Genomic DNA, 24,533 nt, shown 5'->3' with positions numbered 1-24,533 from the left:
GGATAAAAGTAGAAATCGCAGAAATTTAGAGTAATCACACAAGACTTATTTGTGCTCTTTTATTAATTAACAATTAAAAGGACACATTGAAGTCATCACAATTTTAGATCCCACAATCACCACAAATGAAACAAGTTGGGTTGAGGACGACCAAAAGAGAATTGAACAGAGAACACAGTGCGATGACCATGGGAGATAGTATTGCCTTTTGTAAAGTGAATACATTCAAAGTATAAGAAGAAACGCATCATTTGCTCACAGTACTATATCCTCTTGCTACTCTTCTATGACAAAACTGAAAGAACCTCTGAAATTATATCTTAGAATCTCACTTAGTTTTTACTCATGTATAATATATCCGTTACATTTGTATATTTCTGCATCTTAATAAAATCTTATTCATGATGCACATATGGATGAAATTTAAATTACCGTAACAATAATTATTGGAAATTGACACTTACGAGACATTGTTCAACTATAACTAGTCACGTCACCTGAAACATGAAGAGATAATAGAAGCGAGAGGGCAGGAAGAACAGTGGTTCAAATAGGCACATGGTGTCTACAAGAATTTCAAACATTGCTTTAAATTACCTAATACATAAAATGCTATGTTGCCTTGACCATAAAACTACTATCAGACTATTTTGCTGAAGATTGACCAATACACCATGCACCTACTTTTTACACAGCGCTTCTTATTAAGACAGGGATATGTGTCAAACTGGGTGCTTTCCAAAATAAAAAATATAAATCACCATTCTTATCCAGACCACACAAGTGGGTGTGCTACAAATCAACAGAGATTTTTGTTTGTTCAACTTGTACAAGTTGAAGAAAGATGGAAACCAACCAAGGAGTGTTTCTTCACAATACTTTCAGGCACTAATTTGTTCCATCAGAACTAACTATTTAGTATTAATAATGGGTACCAATGACACAGAATCCCAAGCCATGCCTGAAACAAGCCATGCACACCCGAGCACAAGCACAGAATTGGGGGAGGGGAAATACATTTGCGTTGGTAGAAGCCACTACCCAACCTGCCCTTTCACAACGAGCAACAAACAATTATTAGTCACAGTTTAAAATACATTATTAGAAGAATAAAGGTGAAATTCTGACAATGTCACTTTTTCTAGCACTAATGTCTTCCTTGCAAAAAGCACAAAAATCTTTGATACTAAACACAGTACAAGAAGGATGTGTAATTACTCATTAAAAGCAGCAGTTTAAGTGCTCCTTACAAAAGGAAAAAAAATCTTTATACACGATTTTGTTAAGTTATGATTTTGATAATAAAAACAGGGCACACTTGACCCAAAAGTTTGAACACGATTTTGGCTCTTTCCTTAAGCTCCAAGCAATTCACATTAATTTAAGCCAAGATGTCCTGGCTCAATCAGGTAAAGACCCCCTACCCAAGTCAACAAAACTCCAGGGAGGATATTATATATTAGTGCTGGGTGTGAACCTTGCTCACATGATAAAGCAAGCCAGTGAAGTCAGCATGAAACAAAAGCATTGTCCATATCAAAAGCAGGACAGAGGGACATACAAAGAGGTGACCAAAATTTGCCATTTCATGTTAGTTTCATGATAAATGTAAGCTTTTAAAGCTCTAACATTATGAGCCTGATCATATACATGAACATGAAACAGAAAAGGACCCTTCTTAAAGAAGCATCACAAGCGTAACAAGATTTTCATTGATAAACTCCATAACAATATAACAACAATTGTTGCAACTGAACGACTCTTATGGATGATGGCATTCACAAAAGCATTTCGTGGATGACAAAATTATCTTGCCATATAAAAATCTCTATACATTCATTGTTGCAAAGAAATAAAAACCAAGCCATAATTGAGTGTTCTAAAGGCTATAGTTTCATTGAAATCCATCAACAATACCACAGTCTTCTATTTACATACATACATACACATGACTTGGAAAAAGACTAGGTGCAAAATAATGGAAAGTTTGTTGCTGAACTATTTTAAAATGATCAATGAACAAAAGCTTAGATTAGGAAGCCACCTCAGTTAACAGGCAGTTAATGGCTCTTCAAAACTGATTATGAATGTGTAGAAATAATAATTTCCAAAAGAACTTTAGTCCAAAGAAAATGAGAAAATGATTAAAGAGAGAAGCAAATTTGAACCTGCATTGACAATTCTATGAGCTTCAGAGACTGAATGACAAGGTTCAAAAAGTCTCTCAGGCACTAAGGTTCTTCTGAAAATCTTTGTCAAGTGCCTATGATTGGGGCGCAGTACAGCCCTACAAGCAAGATAGACCGAACTTAGGCCATCGCAACAAAGAATAAGTTTGAAAACCTCATCTACAAGTACGAGATCTTTACCATGAACACTGATGGACAATAAGGCATTCTCAGTCCACAGAGAGCACCAAACCAATAAAAAACCTAATAACATATAAATTTTCATGTTAATACACAAAATTTCACTGTGACAAGAAATAAAAATAGCTTTTAAAAAATTATAATCAGTGAACTTGAGAAAGTTCCATGATGGTGGCAATTATTGTCTGGATAGGTGACTAAACTCCAGATATTGTAACAGTCGCATCAGCACCTTGAATACAAGGAACAATTGTCAGTTTTTGGTAAGGTATTTTTTGTGACAAAAAATTCTTTTAAAAATCAGTGATGAAAATAATGAAACAGAATTATTATTAAAATAGTAACATGCAATTCACCCGCAATCATACAGATAAGAGTGAGAAAAATGAATAAATTGTTATATTACAATGCCTACTTCAATTATGTACAGGTTGTATGCAAGTATTCATATATGTATAATTCATAAAGTATCACACTATGACCATTTTTTTGTCCACCATGACCCCCATGTCAAATTGGTTGCTGTGACACGCTCGAGCTTACACTGCAGTTATTGCTACAGCAAACCTTTCACCAGATCTGATGCTCCCTAACAGATACACAAAATTTATACAATTTAAGAAATACTTTCATAATTGAAATTTTGATTCCTATTAAGTGTATTCGGTGTTCGCCGGGGCAGTGGAGCACGATTTCTATTGCTAATATTAATCACACAATTCATGACCATTTTGCTGACATCAAAGTTTTTGAAACTTCAGTGGAAATAACTTTTGAAAAGCACAGAAAAATGACAATTTTATAAAATTGCCCACCAATTTTTTTTTCCTCAAAAACAGCAATTTAAAAATATTTGTTTTGACAAAAGCTCTGCTTTGAATTTCAGACACAAAAATGAAATTAAAAGAAAAAGAAAAACTTTTAAGCAAGACCCGAAAAATACTACCTGGCAACCTAACAAGGCTCACCCGCATACCTAACTTGAGTCAGGTGCCATAGGCCGGCTACAACCAGCTACAACTAGATTAATTATAACAAAAGTAAAGGGACCAAAATGTCCTATAAACCCCATGCCTCTCAGCTTAAATTGAATGCTTTCTTAAAAGAGAGAAAATTTCAAAGACTCGTACTTCTAAAGTGAAATCACCCGACCTCAGTCGCAATCTACTTGCGTGAAGGATTTAAGTCTTGGCCTAGCTACGGTTTGTGCTTTTCTCAACAAAAGTGACTGAGCATAATCAGGGACCACCCATATGAACCTTTTCCTTTTCCATCCCCTCTTGTGCCTCATACAGTGCACACACTGTGCAATCGAACCTGAAGACACATACACACAGCTAGGTAGTTTCCCTTCACGTCATCAAGACCCACACACAAACATTAACCTCCCAACATATACATTCATACAGCCGCGCAAACATTCACACCATCACCATCACTAGCGCTTTTGAATCTATATAAAATACCTAAGGCGTTGATTGAAAATTATGTACATTTCTGTACAGAGGAATGTACATTTACATCAGGGTTGAAGGTATCAATGAGGAATCAATTTAAATTATCTATGGCCCGCTCAATTTGAGCCCAGAAATACTAGAAAGCAGTGGGTAAACAAATCCTTATCATGAAAAAAGAATAAAGTTTTGTGGCTTGACTACAATCTGTCCTGTCAGGCACAAATAGATTGGCCTCTAGGTACAAGAGAAGACCAAAAACAATTTATTGATACCCTCTGCAATTTTCTTCAGAACACTAAAAACTCAAATTTTAAAAATTCGGCAATTCCCACTGGATTGCCATGAGAGAAAGCCCGTGTTTATCTCTGCAAAATAGATTATTTCTACACAGTCTCCAACAAAAAGAGGAGCACCCTGAATGAGAAATAACATCCACAGATCAGTAAAGCTCGAGACTGAAGCTCTGTGCACTTCAAACAGAGAGGTAAAGACTGCCTGGCAGCTGGCCTATTTCACAGAGGAAGTGTCATGGTTTCTTAGCTCGCTTTCACAAGAAATTTACACATAAAAAAACATAAGAGCTAAGGGGGTGCGAATTGAGATGTATAAAAAGATGTATGGAATATGGCGATAGATGGCATAGAGCCTGGGCGCATTTCAGCAGTGAGCTGCGAGCTTGCATACAATCCTAAGTCTTTGAGAGGTTCCTCTACATATGCCTACTTATCTACTCTCACTCATAACATGGTAAGAACAAGTTTAACAAGGAAATAGTCTTCAAAATACAAATCGAGATATCAGGAAACTAGGACAAATATTAATAATTAAAATGCATCCTACATAAACGTTTTCGGTTTGTGAAAACACTTAATTATTAACACATCAAAAGGGCAGACAAATTTGAAAAACAAAAACAAAAAAAGGGTTGAAGTAGAGATGTCACAGTCCACAAGGAACAGTGATGAGAATGGCACATTTGCTAGCAGATCCGTGCAGAACAGGGTACAGCACGGTAGCACAGCACGGCGGAGGCGGAGCAAGGCCTCACCATGGCAGGCAATCATCATGGACCATGGTGTGTGTGGCTGTGAAGGCCGAAGGCGTAGAGGTGTAATACAGGGCAAGCAGTATCCATGCATCCCAGACCTGTCAAAAAGTACCAAAGAACATGTTAATGTAGAGCAAAATATTAACTATACCATACCAGTCAAGTAAAGCAAACTCAACTTACAAAGAGAAAGGCTTAAAAGGGAATATATGAAGCGACAAAGGAGCACAGAATGATGATGAGGATAGAGACACAGATCAGGATCATGATCTTCTTCTGCAGAGACAGAGAAACAAAGCATTAACAACAGAACATCACAGTGGAGTGTCTTCACAAAACCTTTGGGGGAAAGCGTAAATTTAAAATTGTCCTGCATAATTGCCACTTTCTTCTTTTTACCTCCATAGTTGCTGGTGTGTGGTCACATTGGCAGCTGCTGTTGAGTGGGGTTTAACGTTAAAGTCCTTAACTCTGGGGAATTTCCACTTCTGGCACCAGGATTGTCACCTTTTGTTATGGTCAAATGTGGGGAAATTACCTAACCATACTCAAGTTACTTTGTTTAAAAAAACAAAAAAAACTATCAAGCATATGCAAAAAAAAACAGTGTAAAAAATACTAATAGTAGAAAAACAACCAAAATAAAAGGTGACTAAAAACAATAAAATAAAAAACAAGCTATGGAAGCAAATTAAATGTATTTCTACATGGATTTACAATAAATGGAAAACAAAATACATGCATGACAACAGAACAAATACATAACAGCGGTGTTTGGCCGGAAATAGATGTTACAAAGTTAGATCAGTTTCTGCATTTTGTATAAAAACAATAAAAGGTATTGTATAAAACCAACTCACTTAATATATACAGATGCTGTTAGAGTTGGCAAATTCATGCTTATACTCTCTCTCATGCTCTCCCTCTCTCTCACTCACTTCCTTGTACACTCAAGACAATAAGAGTTACTCACAGACATATCAATGACAAACACACAGAAACTTTCATACATAGGCAAAGACACTCATCAACTAACAGGATGAGAGGTATAGGTATAGATTTTAATGAAATAAGAAGACATTATATTGGCAAAAGATGAAATAGTTTCAAGAGTAACACCTTTGAAGTAGTAGGGATTATGAAATCCACAAGTAATGAATTTGCAATAAGAGTTAACACAATGATACTTACTTAAACAATTTATTCACAGAAAAAGACATTTATTTATTAACTCAATTATTTCATATTAAAAGTAAAGGATTTATTTCGTTGTACTACAACAGCAAAGTCTTGCTCCGCTAAAAGGAACCAACTTATCAGACCCATATATTTATTTGGATTTTAACTCAGTGTTGTTGTTGTTTATTAGAGAGGTTTAGGGCACTACAACATTTAAGAAGAATTCTAGTGAGGAGCTTTACAATCATTTTAAATGAAAATTGACAACAAATAAATGATATTACACATCAAATTAGGTCGGTTGACATTGGTCATTTCAAATCGTTTTATGGAAGATGACACTGCAGGCTATTTATACTTACTTCTTTCATAGCATCCTATAATTGCTCTGCTCTTAGGTACCCACTGACTGTGATCAAAAGATGAGATTCTACCTAAGGCGGAGAGCAGTGCTAACAGTTTCAGTCTACTGCCTAATATCACATTCAGGCACCATGTCAAGAGGCTGTACACAAGACTAAAATACAAGTTAGTCACGTGACTGCATGCCTGAAGAAGAGACATATTAAAAAAGAAAATCTCTATCGGAGATCAAGACTATACGGTGATAGATGCATAGCAATACTAAGGAACAGTTCTATTTGTAATTCGGAATCTTAATTTTTCATAAGATAGTTTAAGCATGAGAAAGAACCTTTCCCAAAGTTTCAGTGATCAGAATGGCCACAATCAGCATGTTCTTCAAATAAAACATTTAGAAATTACCCGTCAATAGTACAGCTAGAATTAAAGATAAAGATAAAAGAGAAAGAACATTCTGAAGGCAGAAAAGCACTACCTGTACAGATCTTTTACATCCATGACTAAATCACTACTTTCAAGGCTTATCATTGAAAGCAAGATAGCTTGGGTTTGTAGCATAATCATTTACAGAAAGCAAAAAGTATTGAGATGTAAATGGTTTAGAACTTAAAAAGGCCAAAGCAATAAAAAAGCAACAAATCATAGACATATATATTGAACGATAGAATTAAATGGATGAAGAACTTGAAGAGGCATTGGAGCGCATTGAGAACAAGGGGAAATACTGCAGACACCGACATTTTCAAAGACTCTTACCAGGCAGTGTAGGGTTGATCACAGTTGCACATATGGCTGAAGTGACGAGTCCTGGATGGCTGGTGAAAGCGAACTGCGTACTCAAGGGCACTCAAAATGCAGGGCAGGAGGTGCACTTGCGCTACTGGGGATGTATGGCGTATGGGCAGCCAGCATAGTCATGACAGCGCCACTTAAATAAACGAGCATGGAAGGTTGATTCAGCTATGTAAGGGGTGTGCGAACAGATACATCCTCAGTGTATGAGTCTATGCCCTCATCACATTATATAACCGCAAAATTAAAACAAAATATAAGGAGGACAAAGTACTTTGACCCAAATGCACACAGTCAACCACAATTCTTTAATATTTTCTTAATTTATTTCAAACCCTAAACTTTAATTAAAATTGCTACATCAGCCACACAAGAGGAGACTATTAAGATCAGGATATGTTTTGATTCAAACAATATTGTCATTTAGTGCATTGTTCACACACCCTTTCTATCCATAATTATTCAAAGTAATTGAAGCAGCAGTGCACTACAGATATACACTAGGAGTATTACTGCATGTTCTTAGTGATGCTTAATCGTACTTTGATCCACATTTTAGACAATATTGTAGCTTTTGTGAATATACCTTCTCAAACATTCTTAGAGTATGAAAAAATAGAAGCATACGTTGGAATGCATGATGCTTTCCTTCCTTGAAATATCAAAAACTACAACACATCAAGGTTCACTTTCATTACACAAGTGTACTAATAAATAATAAAATATGAACTTACAACACTCATACAATTTGTATGCTTAAAAAGAAATTAATTGCACTTCAGACAAGGTTACACATAATCAAAAGCAAACAAATATCTACTATAGAGAAGAAACAACAAAGCTGGTTGATGACTTCTGCACAGACTACCCAAAGCACGGTTCCAAAAGGAATTGGATCAGATAGCTCGTTTGCCAAAAGCAATTTAAAACTAAGACATTCCACATATCATATTGAGGCCTTGACTTTACATTGTTCATACTATTGTTTGGTTATATTTCCATATTCTTTTTCATTGTTTTCAAAACATATTTTAACATGATTCATATCTTGAATTGCAGTTATATCAAACAGAAAAGCCCTATTTTCGGAAAAGGTATGTGATCAACTGATTACTTGTTCTGCTGATGCATTGTTGCTTCTCTCTCACAATCATAAGAAAGAACACTAGCCTTAGAGGAGGAAACAATAAAATAATGAAGAGTACATGAATGCAAGATGAGAAAAACTTGATTCAAAGGAATAAAGAGCAACTTGGACCGAAACAAAAGACAGGCAAAAGACTAAAGTCAAAAGAGTTCTTAAGTTTCATTCTCTTGATAGTAGTGACCATGACCATATGCAGTAACCACCAAGGGCAGCAAAAATTAACAAGTTTAAAACAAACAAAAACATAGATTAAAATATTTATTCATGATTTAACTCTTCCAACTCCTACAAGGAAATAAACAAATGTAATCTACAGCATTTAGAGCACAAGTTCTTCCATCTTTCAAATGTTTTTTTTTTAAAAAAAAACAACATATTTCAATAAAAGCTTTTGAATAGGTAACATCAGCTATGCTTAAAACTATAAGTAGAAGAGGGGAAAGGGGTGTGAGAGGCAAATGCTTGAGGTCAATAATGTTAAGACGAAATCATTAATTCCAGTTGCCTCAAGGAAAACAAACATGGATAGACATTGTGATAAAGGACACAAAGTTACTGGCTTATAGTGAACTTTCTTTAACAAGAGGTTCATAATTTATCTAATTTTTAACAGCTGTAAGTCCCCTGTCCCCTTTTTTACTGCACTGCTGCTTCTGCTTAAGAGCAATAAAACCTCAACTGTGGATCTTACAGCACTACTGCTAATACAATAATTGTAATTATAATAGACACAACGAGGCAGACAATGATGAAGATTTTTTTCTGTGAACAGAACGAAAGAGAACTACTGTCACTACAGTGCACATCACATGCAATATTGCAGGGGAAAAGAAAAAACAAAACCCATTTACTGCTTTCAAATACACGAAAGTGACAACGGTTAAGTGAATAAACTTTTGGGTATGTATGTATCAGAAAAAAGTGCAAAATTACTGCTGTTTTGTGAGTAAAAAATGTGATTGTATTATTGATATCAAAATTTTAAAAGCGTCTTATAAAAACATGAAATTACATTAACTTACGGTAGCTTTCAAAGAAGACTATCCTCCATACTTTGGAGAACAAGCTATTCAATAGACGTCACATACTACTTTTCAAAATTCAAAAAAAAACATCAACAACAAAAGAACAAACACACATGTGAAGCCATGCAGAGCTATTAAAATACCATGCATTTCAGGCACCATGCAAGCTAGGCATGGGGTGTTTTTATACTAAATGAATTTTATATATTAAACTGGAAAACCTATTAGCCACGCGAGCTGTAGATGACTGATCTCAAATGATGTTAACTGGAATGACCTTTCTGAAGTATACTCGGATTCCTTTGCTTACCCTTATTCTGTTTCATTAAAATGTGTCTTTCTGCATTGTAGTTGTAGTGTCAGCTGTATTCAAGTGTGACATGAACACTTACCTTTCTGGCTTTGCTTTGATAATCTTGGGCAATTGTAAGTTGACCACGGGCTTGTTCAACGTAATCCAGTGACTGAGTAACATGGTACTCTACTCTGTCAACCAGTTCACCCTGTAGTAGGTATTGGGAGTGGAGAAGGAAGTTGCAAGATGGGGGAGTAATGGGAAACGGGTAACAAGGTGGGGTGGTACACAGAGTTGTGTGATTTGAAAAGCCCCCCAACCAAGAAGCGAGTTCAGAATTGAAACAAATGTTGGTTGTGTTGTTAGTGTTGAGTAATACACAGAAACACACATGCATGAACACACAAATGACCAGCAGGTACACCAGAGAGAGGACCGGAGAGCCGGAAGGGTGGCCAGGTGAGTGGAGAGAAGAGAGATAGCAGACACATCGCAGACAAGTCGAAGCGTGGCCATCGTAGGGAACCACACAGAAACATAGAGCCAGAGCCACACACCAGCAAGAAGAAGTGACAATCACCAGAGCACACCACACACAGCCATAACAATGTTAGATAACATAGACAGGACAGGTGTGAAAAGAACAGGAAAGCAAGATTAAAACATGAAAAAGGGGGGGGGGGACACAGTATTAACAAGGAAACCAGGAAGCCAAAATGGGGAAAGCGTGTTAAGATTGGATCAAACATTAGAGAATTGATTTGAACAGGTAAGGAAAGGAAAAGGGGAGGAAAACAAAACAAAAAAAAATTAGTAAAATCTAAAAATGAAGTACGATTTTGAACACATACCCGTCGCGCTTTACTCTGGTACTTGAGTGCCTTCTTGGTATCCTGAGTCGCAGTCTGCACATAATCCACTGCGTGCTCCACATGGTACTCAATGCGGTCGATCATCTCACCCTACAAGGATAATGCCACCGCCAACCAGAGAGAGGAAACATCCGCAGCATCAGAAAGAGCGAAGAAGCAAGAATTAGTCATCCATCGGATCATTCAAGCTATAATCCTAACTGACCACCACTGAATAAGCAGCATAATGATGTTAGTTTGTGCAATAAAAATATTAGGTTGGAATTAAGTGATAAGGAGACCACCGTGAAGTTTAAAAGCGATACAATGCCAGACCCGTCACAGGAAAATCCAAGCAGGATTTTTTTTAAAGTGAAAATAGTTTAAAGGAGCAAGGGAGGAAACAAAAGAAACCCATAAAAGAGATAGAGCACAGGTAAGGGTCGGCCACATTGAATATCATTTACCATACAAAAGATTCTGAGAGATTAAGTCACATTACATAAAATTCACAATAGTAAATATCTGCTGAAAAATACAAATCTCTTAAAAATGAAACATGGAAATAAAAAAAGTAAATAAAGTAACCAGCTGCAATGCTAGGCTTAATTAAGAGCACAAAAGAGCAAATAAGATTGAATACTTGCCTGGCTTTCAACGAGCATGGCCATGTCCATAAACATGTCGTGGAGTTCTCGGATTGAGTTCTCCAGCTTGATGATGTCGGCGTGCCGAGCCTCGATATCAGCAAGAGTCTGCTTGGCTTGCTGAGTTTCCATGATAATCTAGAAAAAGCAAAAAGAGTTGTCAAGATACATCTATCATCGGAATTAATCCTTAGTCAGGGTTTATGAAGGGAACTTACACCCTGGGTAAACACAGCAGAGTTACCCTGCTCCAGCATTTCTTCCAGTTCTTCATTAGTGGTTGTTCGACCGGCTAAAATCCAAATAATTTAGTTATAAACTGAGAAAGAGTAAGATAAATGGAGACCAGGAATAAAGAGCTCTGATAAACATACTTATCTCAAGTTGTCGCTGTATCCTTCCTTTACACCGTTCTCGATAATCGGTCTGTGTGCGATTGTACTCTGTCATTACTTCTACAAATTTGCGCGAAAGAGTGGAGTGCTGTGTTTTGCGTATCCTTAAATCTGCTGAAGACTTGTTGGTGTGTTCCTCTTGTTCAATGCTTTGTTCTATCACTGTAAACAAAGGTTCAAACCATGTCAACAAGGTCCAAAAACAACGACCTACAATCTCCCTACCATAATTCTATTCTATTTACTTACCCTTTAATTTGGCACGGACTTTGTTGGCAGTTTTCTTAATGTCAGCCATCAGATCCTCCAGCTCCTGTTTCACTTCTGTAAGTCACAAAGACGCCAATTGAGTAAGACGGTTCAGTTCCTTCAAACAGTCAATTGAATCCTTTTTTTCAATTCAATGACCGCTTTATAAACATAGAGAGTTCCAAATTATTCAATGACCGCTTTAAAAACATAAAGAGTTCCAAATTTAAGTAAATTGCTCAAGAAGTGTTTGTTAACCGTACGGTAAGTCAGTGGGCGCCTGCGATGAGCAGGGTAGGCAAGCCCGTCGAACGCTGGAGCACGCAACTGTAGCTAGTTGCCTACCTCCACCATTACCATTACCACTACGGGCTAGACCACACATCATCGTATGCCGTTTCGGCCCGATACAAGCTCGCCTGCACTGCAAAACGAGGCGCGGCCGTCCTTACTAGGGTGACGCGTTATACCGGCGGAGACGAACCTCAAGCAGCTCGAAGCTCCCACTCGCAGTATGACCAGTCACGGCGCTTGGCGCAAGAGTCATCTCGCCGCATGTTTTTCGATTTCTTCAAAGTGTCTGGACCGAGCGGGGTTTCTGGTTGATTCATATTTCGAGGGGGCGGCGGGGGAAGGGGGGGAGTGCCCTTCTTCGTGAATAGAAGCCCTGTGTGTGTGTGCGTGGCCGTAAGGTGTGTGTGTGTGCATGTGCATCTCGAGGGACAAGGGTGGCCGGACATGCGCGGGGAGATCACTTGAGTGCTGCTGAAACTGCTAATCTGGGGTGGGGCGGGGTGGGGCAGTGGGGGCTGCGGGGCGCGGGGGAAAGGAAGAACAAGGACAGAAGGAGGAAGAGGCAGAGGGGGAGAGAGAGACAGGCCCGCTGCCGCCCGCTGCGCCCCATTGTCCCCGGACTGCTCTCCGGCCCCCACCCAGGCCTTCCCTCGGCCTTCGGTACAGCGTACAACGTACAGCAACCCATACACTGCGACTGGGTCGACTGGGCAAGCAGCCGGCCAGGTCACCCTGGCCGAGTGGACCGGAGCGGACGCACCAACTGCTTTCAGTGTCGCGTCAAGCAAGCGCCTCGACGCGCGCTGCCGAATGACTTCAAAGTGACAACGGACAGCACGGCGATTGCCACCATTAACTTGCAGAGACTCGGACACCAAGCCCCGCCCGGCCCGGCCCCGCCCCACCCCACCAGCAGCCTCATTCCGAAGGGGCGTCCCGGCGCTCCGTCTCTCTCGCACTCACGAGGCGTGAGGCAAGGGTGCGAGAGAGACGCACAGTGGGCCAGAAGACCGGTGGAGGCGGACAAAACTCTAGACGCAGTTGGAGCTCCCGAGTCGCTAAATGGGACTCGAACCGAACGTGTGACCCCACCAATGGATTGCTCTTCGAACGAGGAATCCATTGGTGGGGTCACACGTTCGGTTCGAGTCCCATTGAGCGACTCTGGAGCTCAAAACGCGTCTAGAGTTTTGTCCGCCTCCACCGGTCCTCTGGCCCACTGTGAGACGGAGGCGGCGCGAGGCAGGCGCGGCCGCCAAGTTGCCAAGCGAGCTTCATGGCCTCGGCGGCGTTGGGCGGCCGGCTCGCCTTGGAGCCCTCAGCCTTCCCTTCAGGCCTTCAGGCGCCTTCAGGCCTTTAGGTGTAGTTCCGCCGCACCCTGCAGGGCCTGCCGGGCCTGCCGGGCCTGCCGGGCCTGCAGGGCTGTGCTGTACTGCATCGATCTGGGTAGGCTGCCCCAAGCCGGGGGACAGGGGCGGGGGTGGCGCTGGGGCGCGGCGCGGCGTGGCGGGGCGTGGCGCGGCGCGGCGGGGCGGGGCGGGGCGGGGCGCGGGCCGTGTAGAGCAGCGAGGATGCGTCGGGGGGCTGCACGGCCAGGCGTCGCGGCGTCGCGGCGTGGCCACAGCCAATAACGAGCCACTCTTCGAGCTGGCGCCGCCACGCCGCCACGCGCCTGGGCGCCAACACAGCCAGATTGCCGAACGCGATCCCGCGGCAGTCTGCCCCTACTTCACTCCCCTCTTCCTTGCGGTGCAGGTGCACCTCGGCGCACGGGACCCGCCGGCTCGGCCGCGGGGCCCAACACCCTGCTGACACCCTCGGAAATGACTTCCTGGCCGCCCGGGCCACGCCAGACGCCAGCGCCGCCCCGGCCCGCGCCGCCCCGCCGAACAGGTGGTGGCCTGGCCCCGCCTGGCCCCGCCTGGCCCCGCCTGGCCCCGCCTGGCCCCGCCTGGCCCCGCCTGGCCCCGCCTGGCCCCGCCTGGCCCCGCCTGGCCCCGCCTGGCCCGCCTGGCCCCGCCTGCCCCGCCTGGCCCGCCTGGCCCCGCCTGGCCCCGCCTGGCCCCGCCTGGCCCGCCTGGCCCCGCCTGCCCCGCCTGGCCCCGCCTGGCCCCGCCTGGCCCCGCCTGGCCCGCCTGGCCCGCCTGGCCCCGCCTGGCCCGCCTGGCCCCGCCTGGCCCCGCCTGGCCCCGCCTGGCCCCGCCTGGCCCCGCCTGGCCCCGCCTGGCCGCCCTCGGGGTCGGCTAATTGATCTGTTGATGCGGAAGCGCAGGTAAAAAGGGTGGCGGGGCTGATAAAGGCACGACAGAGCACCTGTCCGCTGAATAGTGAGTACAGAGAGGGGGAGTTAGGGAGGGATGCAACCCCTCTCGCAGCGAGGCTGTTTGGACGCCAAGGCCGAGCCAGCCAGACGATGTGACGGTCTGACGCTCAGCACGGCCTCGTCTTTTCACTTTTCCAGGATTTTCCAGCTTCGTCACGCCGGCCCGTCGGCCCCTTGGCGGCGTGCCTGTTGCTACGAGACAAAGCTCGCCAAAGAAAACACACTTGTTGTGACGGCGACCTCGGCGGCCTCGGCGGCAGTCACCCCGAGGAGCAGCGAGCGGCAAGGGGATCCTCGCGCCCTCGCGGTAGGCAGCAAAACCCGTCTCTGTCGCACTCATGTGGCTTGCCGCAGCGGAGAGAGAAAAAAAAAAAGAGAGAGAGAGAGAGAGAGAGAGAGAGAGAGAGAGAGCGCGCGCGCGCGCGCGACAGCCACCCTTATTCCATTCCCCGCTTCCATATTCCGGGCCATCCACTTGCCGCCCGCGAGCCAGGCAGCCACTCAGACGGAATTTAAATGTTGCCGCGCTTGGCGCTTCGCCGCTTCGCTTCGGCGTGGCCGAGGCCGAGTGCAGGGCGGCAGGGCGGCAGGGCGTGCCGGGTCAGGGGGTGCATACCGAGTACCGAGGCCCGAAGCCCGAACCTCGGGGAAGGGAAGGGAGCGCGTGCCGGCGGAGAGGAGGGGTGCTCACTCCTGGAACAGTGTGGCCACATAAAGTAGCCGAAAAATTCCCACAATGCACAGGTGTCAAAAAGGTTGCCAACCCCAGCCTGCATACCAGGCAGTGTCTGAGCCCTCCTGTGGAGGAGTTCGCTTGCACCGAAAAAGGGGAAGGACTTGATTCGGGAAGCAGCTTTCAGGGGTTGAGGATGAGGATGGCAACCCTTTCGCCACTGGTGCATCGTGGGAAGTTTTGCGCACTTGTGTGTCAGCGCTAGTCTGGAATTCTGTGAAAAGTACGGCATTTTTTTTTGACAAAATACCGTGCGCTCCGGTTTCTGTGCGGAGGGTGGACGAAAGATATGGAGGTCGCTCGGGGTCGCTCCTTCTCCGGGTACGCACGGGGTAGCACATGAGGGTGCGCCCGCCCCGCCTCGCCCCGCCCCGCCCCGCCCGGCAGTGCTTGTCCTTGACCCCCGCCCCCCCGCGGAACCCGGCCGTGCCCCAGACTTGACTCACAACCCTGTCGGCCCGTCGGTCCTCGGCACGTCCACGTCCAGCCAATCCCCGCCGCCGCACAGTGGATTTGCCACAAGATCGGTGCAGGCGGACAAAAACTCCAGACGCGTTTTGAGTTCCAGCGTCGCTAAACAGGACTGGAACCGAGCGTGTGACCCCACCAATGGATTCCTCGTTCGGAGAGCAATGCATTGGTGGGTTCACACGCTCGGTTCGAGTCCCATTTAGCGACTCTGGAGCTCAAAACACGTCCGGGATTTTGACCGCCCCCGCCGGTCTTCTGGTCCACTGTGCGCCAGTCGTCGGCCATGCTTCATTCATCCATCCATTCGCCCGTGGCTCGTTCGTCTGGTCGAACAACTTGGGTTGAAAGCGACCTTCTCTGCGCCCAGTGGCGGCCTTCTCACCGCCTCCCCCCCCTCCCCTCCCCTGCCCTCCGCGGCCCGCCGGCCTACCCTAACGCAGCCCGATTGCCACCCCGCCGCGCCGCGCCGCGCCGCCATGGCACCGCCAGGGGACGCCTGCTAACTAGCTTTTGTTACATTGCCAAGTTTGGCGGGCAGGAGGCTGATTCCGAGAGTCGTTTTCGTCGCCCTGTCCCTTCCGCACTCACGGGGTGTCCGCCAGAGGTGCGAGAGAGACGGGCGTGGAGTCGGTGGCCGAGTGGCCGAGGCGCCGGAAGCATTCTGTCACCAAGGCCGCGAGGCGAGGCTGGCCCCGGCCCTCGCCCCGTGTTCGCAATAAAGAAAGACATAGACTCCAGCCGGTGAGGCGCCTGCTTCCCCCGCTTGGGTGATGTACCGCCCGCCTCGGCCCGCCGGCAGGTTCGTCGAAAGGGACACAAAAAGGCGAACAGGCAAGGCAAACTTGAAGCGCTTCAGGGAACAAGAAACGCCTGCGGGGGAGAGGGTAGGCAGCCCGCGCCACGGACGCGGCATGCGGGCTTGCCTACCCTTGGTCGCGCGGGCGCTTCCGCTGTCACCGCCAAGGCCGCCAAGGCCGCCAACCTGGCCCGGCTTTCCGCTTTCGTGCCCTGGTTTTCGGGCACCGGCTCAACGGACTCAATTTCACTGCTGCCCCGTGCAAAATGCACGGCAGCCCCATTCATACTTGATGCCTAGATTAAGACGGTGCGAGTCTGGACGCCAAGACAGACAGCCAGACAGCCAGAGCGACAGACAGACAGCGTCACTGGAAGCACTCAGAACCTTCCTCGACTCCGAGGTAGCAGTCAGCCAGTCCGGGAACTCTTTATCAAATTTGCCGGAGCCGTCTCCCCCCCCCCTTTCGCCGCCCGCGCGTCGCCGTCGCTGTCCAGCCACCAACACACACTAGCCGCCGCTCCCCCTCCCCTGTGCCCTGACGGCCCTGACGGCCAGGTAGCCCACTTCCTGCACGCGCATATATTGTCATGCGATTGGAAGGGCAAGCGGACCGGACCAGGGGGGGGGGAGGGCGTGAGGGTGCACTGTAAAAACACCAATGTGCCGGATTTTGACGCGTCGACGCCTTGGTGCACTTTCGTGAGGAGGGTAAATTTTAATTTTAGTGTGCATGCGACAGGGTAAATTTACCCGTTTTAAAAGTGAGGAAGAGGTGGGAGGATAGAAAAACAAACAAGAGAAAATTTAGCCATCCAAAATGTGGTGAAGTTACTCTGGACTCATTTTTTTTTCAGTGTGCCTTCGGCTGGGGTGGCAAGTGGCGGCCGTGATCGCGTCCGCGGCAAAGCGCGGCAATGCGCGGCAAACGGCGGGCCGCGGTGACCAACGCGCCCTGCCCTGCCCTGCCCAAAGCGCCGAGCCGCGCCGAGCGCCACGAAGAGGGCCTGGGTGGAGTGGAGGGCGTGGAGGGCGTGGGCACTCGGAAGCGAGGCGGCCGGGCCGGCGGCGAGGGGGATGCCAGCCCCGCCAGCCCCACCAGGGTGTCGGGGCGGGGCGGGGCGGGGCGGGGCGGGTCCCTAGGCCAGACGTACCACTTTTACTCTCCGCGACACGGCCTGGCGGCCTGCACGGCCTGCACGGGGGTGGCTCGGCTCCCCCAGCCACGCACCCCGCCAGGCCACCAGGCCCACCAGGCCCACCAGGCCCACCAGGCCGCCACTGGCTTGCTGCTGGTTGCTCCCCACCCCCTCGCGCCTCGCGCTCACAATCCAGGCAGATCAATAGTGGGCGCAGGGGGAGGGGGCGGCAGCGGGGGCGGCGGCGGGGGGGGGAGGCGACGGCCGGGAGCCATGTCCCGCCGACTCGCGCCGGATCAAGCCACGGCGCGCTGGCGGCCTGGCGGCGCGCTGGCCCGGAGAAGTATCACAACAACTTTGGGGGAGGGGGAGGGGGCCGAACGGGCAATAGACAAACCGAGCCGAAAGCGGAGGACAGGAAGGGACGCGGCGACGCGGCGCATCGTGTACCAGTGTAGCAGCGCAGCGGCGCGTGTTGCACGCCACCAACAGTGTTAGTGTTACAGTGCCGCGGACGCGCTATCAGGCATTCCTGTTGGCAGCGTCCCATCCGGCGAGTGTCCACGCGGCAAGGCATCGCCCTGTCTCTCTCGCACTCGTAGAGCTACCCGTATGGGTGCGAGAGAGACAGGGCGAATCAGTCTGCGCTGGCACAAAGGCAGCGGTATCGAGTCTCTTGTCTCGCCCACGCCGCGTCGCCGCGTCTCGACGACGGTCAACGGGTCAAGGGGGCGCAGGAAGATGGGGACGCATGGGTCGTGTGGGCCTGGGCTGGTAGAGTTAGGGCGACGAGTGGGTTGTTGGGGTGACGAGTGGAAAGAGGAGAGAAAATAAAGAGTGGAAAGTGGGGTAGAAAGTGGGGGTGGGAAGTGAGGGTGGGGGTTGGAAAGTGGGTGAGAAGTGGGGAGTGGGAAGTGGGGTGTGGGAAGTAGGGGTGGGAAGTAGGGGTGGGATGTAGGGGTGGGATGTAGGGGGTGGGAAGTTGGGGTGGGAAGTTGGGGTGGGAAGTCGGGGTGGAAAGTCGGGGTGGAAAGTAGGGGTGGGAAGTGGAGGTGGGAAGACAGGGTAACGTTGAATGTGGAAATTGAGAAAAGGGGGTGAAAAGAGGGGATCGTGAGAGGGGCAAATAAGAATTGGGGGTGGGGTAGTGGTTAGGAAGATGTGCGAAATGGGGGGCGGTGCGCGACTAGAATGGGAAGTGTGCGGGTGCGAAGGGAGATATGGTCGGACGCAATTGGCCCCCTCTACAAACTTGCCAATAAAGAGAGAGAGAGAGAGGGAGAGAGGGGAAGAATGGAATGGGGAGAGAATGGGAGAGAAAGAGAAAGATAGTCGCCCTCACTACGCTGTCGACCCCCTAGTCGGCAATCCGCGAACAAATGAGCAGATACGGACTGGGAAAAGCCGGTCGGGATGGCCCCGGGCGAAAAACCAAACGCAGTGAATCACGAGAAAGCAAAGCAGGGGATCACCGACAACACTGCCAACAAGCCCAACAAGCACGCTTGACAATGCGCGGGCGGGCGGGGCGGGGCGGGGCAGTGGGCAGGGTCAGGCTGGCGCTATTGACTAAGCCGTCCGGATGGGTGGCCAGTGTCCACCAGTGTACTGGGCAGGCTGGGCAGGCGACTGGGTGCAGCGCGCCACACGCAACGCAATGCGCACGGACGGACATGCAGACGGCACGCCACTGTCAAGGGACCGAGCCGCGCCGATAGCCACAGTGGGCCAGAAGACCGGTGGAGGCGGTCGAAATCAATTCCGGACGAGTTTCGAGCTCCAGAGCCGCTAAAAGGGACTCGTACCGGACCCACCAATGGATTGCTCTCCGAACAAGGAATCCATTGGTGGGGTCACACGGTCGGTTCCAGTCCTGTTTAGCGACTCTGGAGCTCAAAACGCGCCAAGAGTTTGGCCGCCTGCGACGGTCTTCTGGCAAATCCACTGTGCCGCCACCGTCGATATCCTAATGCCGTTTTCATTTTGCACGCAAGCTCTCGGACAGACGGACAGAAGCCGATCGGCGAGCGCGAAAGCGAGAGCGGGACCGCTGTAACGGAGCCCCGTCCCCGCCTCGCCCGCCTCGCCCCGCGTCGGACGCACCCACTCGGAGCAAAACGAGGAAAGCCCACCAGAGAATTTACAAAGCGCTTAAGGAATGGGCCGCAGCGGCAACAGCAGCAAGCGGGACAGAAAAATCGAAGAGCGCTTCGCGTCGCTTCGTGTTTGGCCCACCCTCGGCAAAGCCCTCGGCCCGGCCCGGCCCGGCCGGTCCAAACACGAAACAACCCCCAAGGACTCCAAGGACGGCCCGACGGCCCGAGAGTCGCTGTGTCTCTCTCGCACTCATGGAGCGTCCCGTGCGGGCGGGAGAGAGACACAGCGACGACTCTCGGAATCAGTCTGCGCGGCGGGCGACGCCGCGACGCCGCGACGCGCCGCCACGTCCTTTCCTTTCGTCCTTGCCGAGTCTAGACGGACAAAAAGCAGCGGTCGCTAAACAAGTGGGGTGGACGGCGCGGACGGGCCGGGCCAGCGTCGCCAGCGTCTCGAGGGGCTAGCCGGGGAATCCGAGCAGCGCCGAGCAAGGTGTCAAAGAGCCCTCGGGAGCCCCGCCCAGAGCAGGCCGAGCAGTAGACTGATTCCGAGAGTCGCTTTCATCTCCCTGTCTCCCTCGCACTCATAGGGCGTCCTGTGTTGGCGCGAGAGAGACAGACGACTCTCGGGATGAGCCAGCAGGCCGAGCGGGCCGACCAGGGACGTGCTGCTGGGCTACGTGACGAACAGGCCGAGCCAGCGCCACTCCACTGCGGCTGCTGCTGTTGCACCGCAGCCCCCCCCCCTCTCTCTCTCTCTCTCGCACTCCCGGGGCGCGAGAGAGACAGAGCGACGACACCCCTGCCGAGCCAGCCCCAGTCAAGCACGTCGAGTACGTGGCGGATGTGACCACACAGTGACCGTCCCTCTGACAGTGACCCGCGGTTCGGGCACGGCCCTCGCCCCGGCCCTCGCCGTCAAGGGCGTCAGGCACGTCGATCGCGCTCTCGGCTTTTGCCGGGCTTTGCGGCCGCCCGCTGCGCCGCCGATATTTTTCCAAGGTGAGGGTGTGCGCCCCTCAAATCCGCGGCCGTCGAGTGGGGAAGAGAGGGAGGGAGGGCGAGAGGCAAGGCCGAGACGGTGATAAAGACGAGGGGAGGGGGAGAGGCGCCGTGGGCTCGCCGTGGGCGGGGCGCCTAAGTGGCAGATGTCACGGCACGCCCCGCCCCGCCCCGCCCCGCCGTGCCCCGGCTCTTGACCACACTCAACGCCGCACGCCGGCCACGCTGCACCATGCACCCCGCGAGCCTGCAGCCATCCTGCAGTCTCTCTCGCGCCCCTGCGGTGGTGCGCCCCATGAGTGCGACAGAGACAGAGCGACGAGATCAATCTTCACCATGCTTCAGGCCACTGGCGCCTCTCGCCCGCTCTCGCCCGGATTGGTTGCCTATTAATCGGGGGTTCCCGTGGGCGACGACTGGGCGCGCCATGCCATTAGCACCCACGCCTCGGATCCTCCGCCCTCTTGGCGCCGCGCCGCGCTCCAGCCGCCCCCGGCCGCCCCCGGCCGCCCCCGGCCGCCCCCGGCCGCCCCCGGCCGCCGCCAACCGGAACGAGCGGTTAAATCCATTATCACAGCGACGCCGGTCGAGATGATCCACGCGCAAATGAATGGACCAGCCGAGTGATTCCGAAGGGCTCGTGTCGTCGCTCTGTCTCTGTCGCACTCACGGGGCGTCCCGTGAGAGTGCCGAGTGCGAGAGAGAGAGCGACGATGCTTCGGCTGGGACCCAATTAAGGGCACGAACCGACCGACGCGCCAACGTCCAAAGCAGAGGGGGCGGAAGAATGAGTAGCGCTGTGCCGCCGGTTCCCCCCTCTCCCCTCCGCGCGCCAACCGGACAGAGGACTGGCTCGCTTCGTCGCTTCGCCCGTACTGTTTCATCTGTCGTCTCCCTTCTTGGCGATTATCCCGTCCTTGCGATGATGCGAGCAACAAGTCGACCTTTGCCTCTCGAGAGATCGTTTTGGCGTCCAGTTCGGCTCGGCTTCGGTTCGGCTTTGGCCGAGGCTTTGACAGAGGCTTTGGCCGCCAGCCACGCGCCGCTGTGTGCGCGGCCAGCGGGGGAAGTCCCACCGCACCGGCCGCACAGCCGCACCGACGGAGAGGGGACCGGGGGGGGACACACGTCACTCTACGCCATCCCCGCGCGCGGTGCGTTGGGCTGGGGCTGCCGGGTGTGTGTGAAGATGATCCACTTTGAGCAAGAAAAATGGGCCTGGCTTTCCACTCCGCGTGGCTGCGCCAGGCTGCGCTGGCCGGGCTGGCGACAAAGGCGCGGTGCGGTCCGGGCGGCGTCGGTTCTCACGGCAGGCAGACAGGTGGCGCGAGGTGGCGCGAGGAGAGGCGGTGCAGTGGAGGCGCGGCAGACGAGCCTTCAGGTGCGCGGTTTGTCGCTCTGTCTCCCTCGCACCCTTACGGCCTTACGGAGAGCCCCACGAGTGCGACAGAGACAGAGCGACGAAATGCGCCTCCAGCCTCCGTTCGGGAAAAGGCTTCGGCTAACAGTTCCACCCCCACTCTCTGGCCACACAGCCTCGTGGCAGTAATAATTTCAAATATGATGGGATAAATATTTTGAAAATGTTTGAGCGGCATTGCACTTAAACCTTGGTATCAGAAACAATGAATGTTTATGATGCCAAAATTCACCCACTCGTAAAGGATAACAAACACCTTCTTGAGCTTGTTTTTCTTAAGGTCAGGTTTGTGAGTGACCCTATGAGAAGCACACATTCAGCAACAAGGGCACACATGAAAGTTTCCTTGAAGTGTTTGGAGCGTTAAATAATTAAAACAAGAAAGGGAAAGCATGATGGAAAGAAGATACACTCTTCCCAACATACAATACCGAATACAACAAAAATTGTTGCAAAACCAAAGGACTCAAAAGTTTGAAGGAACATGTCAATTCAAGAGGGAAAAGAATGAAAGAACAAAGAAATGGACAGGAACTCACTCTCATCTGTTTGAGGCGCTGAGAGAATGGCAGAATGTTTCTTCTTCACCTCTTCCACATTTGCTTGTATCTTGTCTATCATTTCCCGTATTTCCTCCACCTGGAAACAAAGTCAGTGAATTGGCTTATCTCTAATTTCTTTAAACAGAACTGAGAATAAGAGAACAGCATGTAGGGAAGGGCACCGAAATTGAATGGAGCATGCACCCTAACATACCTCGGCGAAGAATTCATCCATGAAGCCATCACGGCCTTCCACCGTGACGGCCACATCATCCGGGCCCATATCATCATCATCGCTCTGCGCCTAGAAAACAAGAACACACAGGAGTTAGTGAAGAGAAGTGAAAACGATGAAATCCAAATAATATTGTAAAGATTTTTATTGTGAAGAGTCTAGCAGCCTCAATTTCTTCTATAGAAAATGGTCTAATTTAACGTCTGTAATCTTAACTAATGTTGCCAAATTCCAAGGTGGTATTGGGCATTCCTGACATTCTTAACAATTACTTTCAGTCAGAGATTTCATTTACAAAAAATATTTGAAACAGTGCTGATTGACTTTACAAACGTCAAGGCGCTTTCCGACATTTACTTAGATAACTTACTTAGCGTTGAGAGGGGGGAGGAAGGGGGTATACTACATAACCTCTTTAATTTGAAAACAAATAAAAAGTAGTCTAAACATGAAAAAAAATATTCAAAAAATTACTGTGGCATCTCAATACTTTAAATAAACATAGCAAGAGGATTGTCAAATTGAAATGCTGCCTGTTGACATGAGGACTTGTCAAAATTATCTGACCATGGCAGAACAAGTTCACTGTTTTCAAGACATTTTAAGTGCAATTTAAAGGACAGCCAGAGGTCCTGGTGAAATATAGATGCTTGATTGTTTTGTCTGTAATATGAGGTATTCGTGGGAGCCGAAACAGTGATACAGAATTCCAAAAAATCGGTTTAATCTCAAACGATGACATCACATCCAAACCCCTCCCTCTATGAGTGTCCTAACCCACTTCCAAGTGACAACAGGCTACGGCTTTACAAACAGTGCGTTATGTGATATGAAAATTGGTAGGACCTGTCAAGGTCACCGAATTCAAGGAAAGACCTTGCAAATAAAAGAAATTGGGCTTTGATTCAAACATATTACAAGAGCAGAAATAATGGCGAGGCCTAGCGCTCCCGTTCGTGGTTAGTGTTTTCTTACCGCTTTGAGCGCTGCTAGTCTGTCCTTCGTCATTATTCGGCCGTGTTATTCACACTCACTCAACACGGTATGACTCAAATAAGCGTCCCATTCACAATATTACCCATGAAAAGACACTAAAACTAACGAAACAGACACTACAATCATAAAAATCGATACTCTCTGCAGTGCTGTCTGCTTCTGTGCGACTGCGCCAGTGACGTCATGGATTTGACAGTGTTGGATACGAGTGGAACCGACTGTTTGTGGGCGTGGCGTTTTCAAATTTTCTCGCAAAAGCTGATTTAACGTGCCAAATCGGCTGAGCGCAAAATTCAAGCGTTAAAAAAGCACGAGAAAATTGCGGCTTGAATTTGAGAACTCATCTGAATTTGCGAAATTCGTGGATTTCACTGCAGCGAACAGCTCCGCGCTTGCCCGACATTCATGTTTCCCAGTGGCGCGGGATTTAAAAGCTGTCGAGCAAGGTACCCTTACCCTGCGTTCATTAAAATGACAACCGGTTAAATGCTGTCCATAAATAATGTTATATTAACTCATGTTGTTAGAAAAGTGCCCACATAGAATATGATATATTGTTGGCGTTCGTTTCAAAGTTAACTTGAAAATAAGGGGACCACAACATTGTCGGGCTAGTGGAGGCGTCACTCTTTCCTCTCCCTCTCTCTCTCCCTCTCAGGTTTGACTATA

General features: G+C 48.8%; 1 protein-coding gene across 3 annotated transcripts; it reads right to left on the bottom strand.

The window, feature by feature from the left end:
- Positions 1–43: 43 nt before the first annotated feature.
- On the bottom strand, positions 44–24,066 carry LOC117644205 (syntaxin-1A). 3 transcript variants are annotated; one of them, XM_034383468.1, is made up of 10 exons: positions 23,844–24,066; positions 22,848–22,937; positions 22,631–22,730; positions 11,818–11,892; positions 11,548–11,730; positions 11,392–11,465; positions 11,174–11,311; positions 10,527–10,637; positions 5,058–5,150; positions 44–4,972 (listed from the first exon to the last, which is right to left on the bottom strand). In XM_034383468.1, exons 1-9 carry the CDS (start codon positions 23,874–23,876, stop codon positions 5,070–5,072), a joined length of 885 nt encoding a protein of 294 aa, XP_034239359.1. In that variant the 5' UTR covers positions 23,877–24,066; the 3' UTR covers positions 44–4,972; positions 5,058–5,069. The 3 variants fall into 3 exon arrangements, with proteins under 3 accessions (XP_034239359.1, XP_034239362.1, XP_034239360.1); XM_034383471.1 differs by lacking the exons at positions 44–4,972; positions 5,058–5,150 and adding an exon at positions 5,554–9,117; XM_034383469.1 differs by lacking the exons at positions 44–4,972; positions 5,058–5,150; positions 10,527–10,637 and adding exons at positions 5,554–9,117; positions 9,773–9,883.
- Positions 24,067–24,533: the final 467 nt, after the last annotated feature.

The sequence above is a fragment of the Thrips palmi genome, unplaced genomic scaffold (assembly GCF_012932325.1).
Source record: "Thrips palmi isolate BJ-2018 unplaced genomic scaffold, TpBJ-2018v1 HiC_scaffold_18, whole genome shotgun sequence".
Classification (NCBI taxonomy): domain Eukaryota; kingdom Metazoa; phylum Arthropoda; class Insecta; order Thysanoptera; family Thripidae; genus Thrips; species Thrips palmi.
The sequence above is the reverse complement of the archived record's forward strand: the minus strand, read 5'-3'. Positions and strand labels throughout refer to the sequence as shown.